The sequence below is a fragment of the Aphis gossypii genome, chromosome 1 (genome assembly GCF_020184175.1).
Source record: "Aphis gossypii isolate Hap1 chromosome 1, ASM2018417v2, whole genome shotgun sequence".
In the NCBI taxonomy this organism is placed as follows: Eukaryota; Metazoa; Arthropoda; class Insecta; order Hemiptera; family Aphididae; genus Aphis; species Aphis gossypii.
This window is the reverse complement of record NC_065530.1, coordinates 55,542,651-55,554,730: the sequence shown is the minus strand read 5'-3', so window position 1 is coordinate 55,554,730 and position 12,080 is coordinate 55,542,651. Positions and strand designations below refer to the sequence as shown.

The following is a 12,080-nucleotide window of genomic DNA, read 5'->3' as shown; positions in this document are numbered from 1 at the left end:
TTTTTTTTTTTAATAATAATTTTTTTATTTTGTTATATAATTTATTCTTTAATCCTATAATCTAAAATATACTACTAAAATAATATAGGTTTCCTCATTTAAATAAGGTAGATTGTAGATTATTATTTGAAAATATTGGTGTAACACAGTGGTGTTTTACGGGGGGATTGGTGATAGGTAGACTGCCCTTCCCTTGCACTGTGTAAAAACTCATAAATAATAGGAAAATATAAATGTGATAAGTATTTAAACAATATTACTGAAATATAACAAAGGTCTTATTTACAGAATATTTAATATATAATATTGTAAGACTATTTTTTCCATAACATTATCATAATGTTATAACACTAAGATTATTATAATATAATTGCAAAATATTATTATAATATTATTGTGTAATATTATTATAATATTATTGTATAATATTCTCAGAATGTGAAAATTGTTGACAAAAAACTTTCTGAGAATATTAAAAGAATATTTAAAAAGATTCAAGAAACTTTATGTTCATCTTTTAAGAATATTTTGATTTTCTAAGTAACATTGCTAGAATATTATTATAACATAATTTTGCTATCTGGGTACTTTATCATTAATTTTAAATTTTGGTTTATATAATGTTTTATTTGTTTGTATATTTGATTTGATTTTACTTGTATTTATTCTAGCTTCATATGGTGTACATTTAATTGATCTATGTTTTGTATGATTATAATTATAAATAATTTTTGATATTTTGTTATACCAATTCCATGTACCTGTTGCAGTAAAATGTTTGTATATATTATTTTTTAGAGTTTGTATAACACGTTCTCCAATTGAACACTTGATAACGCTATACGTACTATAATGTCTAATTTTTTTTTTTCATTAACTGTTGAAATTGATTATTATAAAATTCTGTACCATTATCTGTTTGTAATAATTTTGGATTAGCTTGTTTTAATATATTAAACATACCTTTTGTACATTCTTTTCCTGTTTTATTTTTCAATGATTCTACCCATACATATTTCGTGTATGTATCTATAACAACTAAAATATACTTAAAACCAAGATTTTGTTTAGAATGAGATTGCATATCCATTAAATCAGCTTGCCAAAGGTCATCTTTAAATCGTGTTATTATACTACGTCTTGGAAATACTTTTCTTGCAGGTCGATGTAGCTCATTAGCTAAACCCTCTAATGTAGACATTAAACTATAATATTCCTCTCACGTAATTCTTCTATAATAGATATGATTTCATTATTTACACCAGTATTACCAGCATTTTGGGACGATGTTAAAAGATTTAATCTAACAACTAATTCATTTGGATCATCATAATACACTAATTGTGTACGAGGTATTACATCTTTATATAAACCAGATCCTTTCTTAACTGACGGTGATAAACTAAAGTTAAATAGCTGATCAGTTGGAGGTTCTTCAAATTTAGAATTAATCACTGAAGAAGAAAAATCAAATGGTTCATTTGATATGGCTGTATCATTAATAATGTTTCTTCGTTTTGCGCCTGAGCTAGATAAAAAGTTATCAAATTCTTTTAATTTTAATTGAGAAGGAGTTTTAACTTTTGTGTTATTTATTTTCAATACTTCCTCATTTAATTGTTTTTCATCAATTTTCATTCGATCATATAGAGGTTTTACAACGTTCATCCATTTGAAATATCTTGAGGTTTTAGGTTTCCCGTCTGCCTTTAAATAAACTTTACTTGTTTTTAGAATATTATAATATGATTCCATATCTTCTATCGTCATATTTTTTGGTACTTTCTCACATAATAAAGACCAAAGTCCTTTAGTCCAAGGGTAGTAATTATCAAGCAAGCGTAAGTTACCATGATCAAAAGTGACAGGAATATCTGATATTTTAAGTTGATCATTAACCGAATCATAATGCATGCCATACGATTTATCATATCGCTGTAATTTAGGATTAGAAATTAAAAAATTATCGAACGATGAATTTGATCGTTTTCGCTATCTCCATCACTAGTGATCAAGGTATTTTTTTTTTTAGTAGTGTCAGAAATAAATGAAGTGTTTTTTTCTGGAATTGAAGTCAATGGTTTGAGTAAAGGTATAAATGTTTCGCGAAAATAGTTATCAGAATCTATAACACCACGCTTCATGTTCATTATTTTACGTTTGATATTTTTTTTGATAATATCAAATTTTTTAACAAAACTTTATCTTTATTCATTGAAAATAATGAACTTAATATATCTGTTTCTTCAACTAAAGATAATGCTATGTAGATTTTGTCTATATTACAACTATATTTATATACTTATTTTTTTTTAATAAAAGTATGAAAACCACATCTATATCTACCTTCATTCATTTCACGTGTTTTATCAATAACCATAAATCCGTAATCACTATGATTCCAGCAGAAATGAGAAATTTTCCGAAATTCTGAGAAAACCATATCTGCTGATGAATGATCATTGAATATATGTTTTAAATTTGTATCATCCTGTTTTAGAATTATTAATAAATTTGAATTATCTCTTACCAGTTGCTTCGGAATTTTAGAATATGTTTGTGCTAAATAGAATACAGAGCTAGCACCTGAATGTCTACACATTCCGAAATATTCTCTTATTATCGACTGCGGACCACATTAAACATCATCGAAAATTATTACAGAATTCTTTTTAGTTAAATTCGGTTTTATAACTTTATCAGCGTCTGAAAATATAAAAATGTTAGCACCTTTTATATCATCTATTATTTTTTTTTAATAAAACATTTTTTCTTGATTAGAAGTTTTTGAGTATAAATAAATATTTTCAAATCTTATTCCGTTTTCATGAGTGATTAGATTATACATTATATTTGTTTTACCTGAACCACTAGGACCGACTATAATAGCACGTATAGTATCAGGTAATAACGGTCCATGTCTTGACGTTTTTTTTATTATTTGAGTATCAACGTTCGAAATATCTAATTTATCTTTCTGTTCAATCAAATCCATTTTTTTTTCTTATAAATACTCTGGATCTTTTAAATTTATAACCAGTGAAAGATAGTGTGCTCAACCTGTAAGTAGAAATCAGATAAGACTGGTGAAGGTTTTATAAACTTCTTTATAAATACTGAAATAAAGTATGATGAAGGTTAAACAGAAAATAGGTATGAGTTATAAAGGTAAACATAAAAGTAAAAAAAATAAAAAAGAGAACACTAGCTGCAAAAAAAGGAAAGGTTAAGAAAAATCCTAATGGTAAAAGATTGATTTTAACACCAGGTCAGACAGGAGGTGCGATTCCTCTAATTCCTATTTTCGCAGGGTTATCAGCTCTCGGTAGTTTAATGTCTGGGAGTGCTAGTGTTTATAATGCAATTCAAAATTCGAAAAAAAAGAAAGGTAGCGGATTGAATTTAATCAATAATGGATCAAGGAAAAAAAACTGATAAAAACGTTACCTGACAGACCACTCACATCTAGAGACATTATAAAATACATTGCAAAGTTTAATATCAATCATTTCCGAGGAGTCTTTTCACGAGATGACTTACCTAAAAAACCACGAACAATTGAATGTGGTATATTAAACTTAGACGTATCTTCAGGTGATGGAAGTCATTGGGTAGCGTTTTACAAAATTAAAGATAAGGTTGTATATTTTGATAGCTTCGGTGATTTACCTCCACCAATTGAATTACAAAACTATTTCAAAGGAAACACGATTATATATAACTATTCAAATTATCAAGATTTTAATTCATTTAATTGTGGACATTTATGTCTTGAATTTTTACAATGTATGAATCAATTACATTAAGTTTAACTGGTAATACAACTACATTATCTGTACATTATTTTCCAGCAATTGATGTGTACGATGACTCGGAAATTGCTTTGTTAAATTTACAAACATATAATACATTTCCAAACATAAATGAAACTAATAACCAGTTTGAAATACATTTAGAAAACCCCGATCGTTTACTAAATAATAATAAATTTCCAACCTGTTTTATCACACTGAAAAAAGGGTGTTACGGTATTAAGGATATTAAAAATCAAATTTTAAAGCAAATAGATGACTTTCATAATGTTAACGAATACATTGGAATACAACTAACAGAGAAAATAACTTTTGATATCGGGATTGATCAAGTAGATTTTAAGACAACCATATTCAGTAATGCAACAATACGTTTTAACGTAGCAAACAGTATAGGACCTTTATTAGGATTTGAAAAAACAAATTATGAACCACACTTGCAAAACATTGATGGTCATCGTTCAAAGAAAGTGGTAAATTTAAACAATGTTAATTCAATAAAAGTAATGTGCAGTATAGCTCAAGGTTCATTCAACAACCACATGCCAAGTCATTCAATTTATGAGTTTTCTCCTACTGAGAACATAGGGGCGAAGCTGATTCAATCTCCAACTAACCTAATATATTATAAATTAAATAAAACAAATATCGATTTAATAACTATACAATTAGTTGATCAAGATCATAATCCGATAAACAATTTAGGTGAAAAATTAGTAATCAATCTACATATTAAACGTTACGGATCTTAAGATGGGATTAAAATTTAATATAAGCCCATTACAAAAGATAAATCTTGCTAGTCATATAACTAAAGCGTTACCGGTAACATCGAATAAAGTAAAAAAAATAACAACGAAAAATAAAACAATTTTAAAGGCTTTAGGTTATAAATTAAAGCAGAATGCCAGAAAGTGATATTTTAGATATAAGTTCACCGTTTGAAACCGATTCTAAAATTACGAAAATCGAATATCATTCATATACACCGTATACAACTTCATTTAATAATAATGATGAAATACGTATATCAATCCAACAAACAGATGTTTATCCGTATCTGAATGAAAGCTTTATATATTTAGAAGGTGAAGTATCAGATGCTGGAAAAGTAAAACTTACTAATAACGGTTTTTCCTATCTCTTTGAACAAATACGACTTGAAATCAATGGAATAGAAGTAGATAGTACACGTGTACTTGGTATTACCAGTTCGTTAAAAGGTTATTATCAGGTACACCTGATAATTATAATTGTTATGAAAATGCTGGTTGGATATTTAAAAATAGTTCAAACCCAGCAAATAGTAATGGAGAATTTAGTGCATGCATTCCGTTAAAATATTGGTTAGGTCTATTTGAAGACTTTAAAAAGATATTAGTTAATTCTAGATTAGAACTAATATTAACTCGAAGTCATAGCGATTTAAACGCTCTAAAAGTAATTACTAGTGGAAGTACAAATTCTGGAAAAGTTGTTTTGAAAAAAATAGTTTGGAAGGTTCCACATATTACTGTTGATGATGAAGAAAGGTTAAAATTATTAAAACTTATTGAAAAAGAAAAAAGTTTGTTTATCCCGTTCAGATCTTTTGAAACTTTTGAATATCCTGAACTCGGAACCACAAAAAAAGTTGTATGGAACCTAAAAACTGCTTCAAAATTAGAAAAACCTCGATTCATTATAATCGGATTACAAAAGGGACGTAAAAATTCGTTAGAAAAAGATTGTGGTGTATTCGATCATTGTAATATAACTAATGTAAAAGTATTTTTAAACTCAATAGCATATCCTTATGATAATTTAAATTTGGATTTTGCTAAAAATAATTTTACCTTATTATATGATATGTATACATCGTTTCAAGAATCGTACTATGAAAAAAGTATTCGGAACCCGATATTAAGCCCATCTACATTTCTAACGCAAGCTCCAATTATTGTTATCGATACGTCAAAACAGAATGATTCAGCTACAGCTTCATCAGTAGATGTTCAATTAGAAATTGAAGCATCAGAATCTCTTTCAGGTGTAACTGCTTATTGTTTATTAATTCATGATCGCATTGTAGAATATGTACCTTTTACTAGAGAAGTAAGAAAACTAGTTTAATCAATTTAAAATTAATTTAGAATAATGAGACAATACATATAAATATATATTTTTTATTTTGAACCAAAACGTATTATTTTTTATTTTTTAAAAAAAACATGACTAAAAAATATAATTATGAAGTGTGTATATACACTGCTTAAACTTTATGTGTAACATAGAAAAAAATTTATTGGTTGTAGCGGAATACTCCGTCTGTGATACACGGGAAATAAATAGTGTATACACTGTTTAAACTTTATGTGTAACAGGGGAAAAAATAATTGGTTTTAAATCAGTGTTTTTTACTAGTACAGCGGAGAAAAAAAAAGTTTGAGGGGGAAAATCCCCCTTAAAATTTTACAATCTCCGCAGTCAAAAGTGCGCAGAACATACATTATGGTTTTTGAAAATCAGTGTTTTTTTACTGGTACAGCGGAGAAAAAAAAGTTTGAGGGGGAAAATCCACCTAAAAATTTTAAAATCACCGCAGTCTGGTAGAGCGGAGAAAAAAAAAGTTTGAGGGGAAAAATCATCCTTAAAAATTTGCAATCTCCGCAGTCAAAAGTGCGCAGAACATACAAATGTATACTACTTAAATAGACAAGTAGATTTTACTCAACTGCCATGGTATAAAAATAATACATTACCCAAACCTCACAAATTTACATCAACATCTAGTATGTCCAACAATATAAATTTTCAGTCAACTGAATTTGATATTTTTAATATTTTTTTTCCAATTCAAATGATCAAATTAATAAAAAAAGAAACAAATAGATATGCATTTACGTGTATCAGATCACTTCGAAGAAAACATGCTTTAAAATATAATTGTATTTGGCAAAAATGGAAACCCGTAAAAATATCTGATATTTATGCATTTTTTTCAATCATTTTACACATGTGTATAATCCCAAAACCTCATCTTAAAGATTTTTGGTCAAAAAATCCATTTATACATAGTTCTTTTGCATCAAAAATAATGTCAAGAGATAGATTTTTGTCAATTTTTTCGATGTTACATTTAAACAACAATTCTAATTATGTCTCGAGAGGAAATAATAATTATGACCCTTTATTCTAAATACGTCCTTATGTTGATTTTATAAATAAAAAAATGAGTGAAACTTATCAACCAGGCAAAAATTTAACAATAGATGAAGGAGTTTGTCCATATAGAGGTCGAGTTCATTTCAAAGTATACATGAAAAATAAACCTAACAAATATGGAATGAAATTATATATTTTATCTGATCCTTTGAATGGCTATACATTAAAATTTGAAATTTACTCCGGTAAAAATGATACAGATAATTCAATTACTGCATTATTTGATAGACTTTTATCTGAATATTATTATAAAGGCCATACAGTTTATATGGATAGATTCTACACCAGTCCGACAGTTTTAAAATCATTATGGGAAAAAAATACTTATGCCGTTGGAACAGTTATGTCAAATCGTCGAGGATTGCCTAAAGAAATTGTAAAAGAAAAATTAAAAAAAGGAGAAATGACATTTGCTAGACAAGGACCACTAATTTGCATAAAATGGAAGGATACACGAGATGTATTAATGTTATCAACTGTTCATAATGCTGATATGACACCCGTAACAGTAAGGTCTAAAATAGGTCCAATTGAAAAGTTTAAACCATTAGCGATTGTCGATTATAATTTGAATAAAACCGGTGTTGATCACGGTGATCAAATGGTTTCTTATTATCCTTTTCAAAGAAAAATATTGAAATGGTGGAAAAAAATATTTTTCCATTTGTTTATGATAACTGTTGTAAATAGTTTTGTATTAAAAAAAAAAACTCATCAAAAAACTACTTTACGAAATTTTATTATAAATTTGGGTCAACAATTGTCGGAAAAAGCAGGAAAGCATACAAATAACGAAAGAGTTAATCCCATAGAAAGTTCAAATAGACTAATCGGTCGTCATTTTATTACAAGAATTCCATCTACACCTTCAAAGAAGAACCCTAGGAGAGTTTGTTAAGTGTGCGCCGATAAAGGGAAATATATGAATGGTATACGAGGAAGAAAAGAAACTCCTTACTGTTGTAAAATATGTGATGTACCATTATGTGTTGATCAATGTTTTGAAACATATCATACAAAACAAAAGTATTGGTTGTAATTATTATATTTAATTTTTATTTGTAATAATATTGATTTTTTTTAGTTATTTGAGCACTTTTATTATGCTGGTCGACTTTTTTTTTTATGTTAAAAACAGTACATTTTGATAAAATAATTATATGAATAGAATAATTTACTATTGTTTGTTGTATATTTAATAATATTAAATAATAACTGTTTTGTTAATAGGTTTTTTGTTTTTCAAAATCGGTTAATACTAACGAAGTAATAAGTATTTGAAAAAAGTTAAAAACGCCCCGTCAGTAGTATAAATATGGGGCGTCTGGCTCCATTTTTCAGCGGAGATGAAAAAAGTTTGAGGAGGTATTGGCCCCTTACAGTGTAAGAAATTCCCGCTGTAAAATGGAGTCAGACGCCCCATGGTTTTTCTGAAAAAAAAAACCTAGGTAAGTAATTCTCCCTTCCACACGTTATTTGATTTGATTCACATGCATTTCAATTTTTTTAATATAATAAGTTTAGTATATAACTATACATGCACAAGTAATATACTTAGTTTATAAATATGCGTTGAAACGATCATATCTGTGTAAATAGCATCTGTGTTTCACGTTTATTTAAGTTATTACATTTATTTCTATTCGTGTTTAATTTAAAACATTTAGTTTGTTACTAACGGTTGAACAATTAAGTCGTGTTATATTTTTTTTATTATTTCTCTGGTAAATTACCCGAGTGGCAATTTCCGCGCAGTAAATGTGTTGAGTGTGTAAGTTAATGGTTAAAAACACGGTGCAAATATTCTTCACTGCACTGTGTTTATGTCCATTTTGAATACCGATTTTTTATATGGGTTACACCGTTATCGCTTGGTGTTAAGGTCAGTTTAAACACTGTGTATGTGAGCAAAATTACACCTTAAATTTATAATATAGATGATGCAGAACAAGTGTTACGGTGGGTGTAATCACGGTGGAAGACATCAGTGCCATAACTGTGCAAACCGGCAGTGTTATAACCGTGTTAATAATCAGTACCATAACTGTGCAAACCAGCAGTGTTATAACCGTGTTATGACTGTGTTAATGATTGTATAGATTACCTTTGAGTAATGAGTATACATTTATTTATATTTATTTATTCAATAAATATTTATTATATTAGGTATTACATTATTACACAACAATAATAATGCTAATTATCGCTTTTTATTAGACTTGATATTCTTTCGTCTGGCACCTACACATTATATAGCATCTACAATAAATTAGTATAAATATTACTTTTTTCTCATTTTAAAAATTCCGTGATACATATTTAAATAAAAATAATAATATTATTTCTGTAATCGTTCTATATAGTAAGTATAGTTTTTAATTATTAGTATATAATAATATTTTACAACATTATTGCAAAAGCATATTTTTTGTTATTTTAATTATAAAAAAATTATGGAAATATAAGAACTATCATAAGGCATGAGGATTATATATATGTACTGCATCAAACAGTAAAAGTATTTTAATACTAATTTATCTATTTAACAGCAGGTTAGGTTAAACAAAATTTAAAAACTTTGATTGTAGCGTATATTCAAATGAACTTTATAAAATAACTGCGGAAATGCTAGATACTCACAGATACATATACAGGTATAATGTCCTATAATAATAATAGTTAGTTAATAGTAGAAAATATTAGTCTTTAAATTGAAAAAAAAAACTTTATTTTCATTTTAACAGCAACTGTAATAAAATACAACTTATGAACGTATTTAAAATTAAAATCAGATATTTCTTTATACCTACCAGGTAAAATACTACATATAGAATTAATAAGTAAAAAATACAAATTTTGTTTTCTTTAAATTATAATATCAAAATAAGAAAAATAAAGAGTTTTTATAACATACAACTAGTATATAGTATTTCTTCATACTAGAAAAAATTATACAATATAAAAAGGTAATACAACAATGTTTTATAAGGAAGTATTTTCTGTACATTTTGTTTTAGGAGCGTGTCTTATATAATTGTCGGTAACAGTATGGAATTGCTTTTCGTCGAATGGTGTTTTTCTGAACCCAGACAAGGCTTCTAAGTTAAAATAGCACATTATTATTTTATAAATTATACAATACTATCACTGTACAAATGATACTTTTGACACTTACCATAAACAACCAAAAACAATTTTAAATCAGTAAATTTTTTTTTAGTCTTTCCTTTGTAGCTAAAATTACTTAGAAGATTGTAGTTGAAGCAACAATTAATTGCTTCTCGTATCGCAGCACTAAATGAGGACATACTACCAACTTTGATGAGAAGATAATTTTTCTGTAAATAGTAATTTAAATAAACTTTAATAAATAAATAATATTATTATAAGATATGCATAATAGTTTCTTAGATATACACAATGTGCATAAATATTATTATTATGTAGGTATATAAAATAGTATTGAATAGTTTTGAAATAATAATGAAAACAATAAATCTGATTTTTTCAAATTTAAATTACAATAAGTGACCTAACCCAATCTTGTGTTTACCATCCCTAAGTGGAACTATACATATAGTATTTAACATTATTTAGTTTAAAATATTATATTATTATTTTATCAAACAAACCTAGTGAAAATGTAATAATTAAAACTTTTTTTTTTTTATCTAGTATCAAAACTCTGATATAGAAATGTGCATTATTATGTATTTGAAAATAATGTTGAAATTGTGTTGAAATTTAAAATATACAAACTTAATAATTTAGTAATGTGATACCTACACTAATACTCGGGTCCCCCACATCAAATGTTGGGCCCCCGTACTAAATGTTTTTGAGGGATCTATACATTTTCCAATAATATACAACCCATTACAAGCAATGCGAGTGTCCCATACACGATTTTCATTAAATATATAATACTATACATTATTTATATCAGAAAATAATGATTTATATAAAATAAGTAATCCCCTTTTGTGAGCGCTCTGCTAATACTAATAATAAATAGTTTACATTTAATACTTTTAATTTATGCAAATTATTATAGGTACTCACTAATTGTTCAATGTAATCTATTTCATGTTCACCAGATAAAAGTGATTCAATAGTATATACTTCATCCATATTTTTGGCTGGTAAAATATTAATAAATACCGGTGGTAGAGTAGGAATTGGCAAAGCTAATGCTCTCATTCTTGAATCAGCTTTCATAATTACTAATAGTTTTTGATCTAAATTTTCGACAGCTTTGCATATTTTTATATTAGAATTATTAAGCATAGAAAGCTGAATCAACATTTGTTTTTGTATAGATTTATTGGATTTATCTATCTTAGTTATTTTAGAACTAAATTCTAATAAGATACTCTTGAAACATTTTTCTAAAACAAAAATATCAACCATCATATATTATAGTTTACCAAAGAAAATAAGTAAAAAAGTAGAAAATAAGGTATATTATAAGCATGTTTTGAATTACCATTATCCTGAAGTTCAGATAAATTCAAAGCTGTATTATTTAGAGAATTAATATTAGCATTCAATAAATCATTATTGTTTTCTATGATGAAGTCATTTGATCCCGCACCAATTAAAAAATCTGTTAAATGGTTTATATCATTATTATAATTAGATTCAAGACATTTTGTTTGATTAGAATCTGCAAATATAATATTTTTAAAAATGAATTAAAAGCATTTAATGATAAATATGTATAAATAATTATTATATTGAACCTGCAGATATCATCTCATCATCTTTGGTTGTAATCTGTATTTCGTCAAGGTTTAATTCATCATCATAGTCTGCAGAAGATTTGAATAACGGCATTTCTACATTGACTGATTTGACTTCTAATAAGTATAATAACAATTAAAAAGATTATAACTGAAGGAATTGCATAATACTAACTAAAAATAATAATAATAACCTTCATTTTTATCTTTATAATATTTACTACAAAATGCACTTTCGGTTTCTTTGTCAAGACTTAACTCTTGGTCAAATATATCAGCAGAAGATTCAAACAGTGACTTTTTTGCATTCACTGGTGTCACT

The 12,080-nt window shown here is 26.7% G+C and overlaps 2 protein-coding genes across 2 annotated transcripts in view; one reads left to right on the top strand and one right to left on the bottom strand.

The window, feature by feature from the left end:
* The window catches only part of LOC114127068 (PCI domain-containing protein 2), a 564,778-nt gene that overhangs the window by 540,804 nt on the left and 11,894 nt on the right, over positions 1-12,080 (bottom strand). The gene's annotated exons all lie outside the window — the stretch shown is intronic.
* LOC126552123 (piggyBac transposable element-derived protein 4-like) lies at positions 7,024-7,914 on the top strand. The gene is made up of 2 exons (XM_050206697.1): positions 7,024-7,658; positions 7,707-7,914. The coding sequence occupies exons 1-2, from the start codon at positions 7,024-7,026 to the stop codon at positions 7,912-7,914; spliced, it is 843 nt and encodes a 280-aa protein (XP_050062654.1).

Excerpts from the sequence above, each read along its gene's own strand:
- LOC126552123 (XM_050206697.1), top strand. The coding sequence starts at position 7,024 with ATGAGTGAAACTTATCAACCAGGCAAAAATTTAACAATAGATGAAGGA. Across the intron at positions 7,659-7,706 it reads CAAAGAAAAATATTGAAATG|TTTTGTATTAAAAAAAAAAA; the intron begins GTGGAAAAAAAT and ends TGTTGTAAATAG.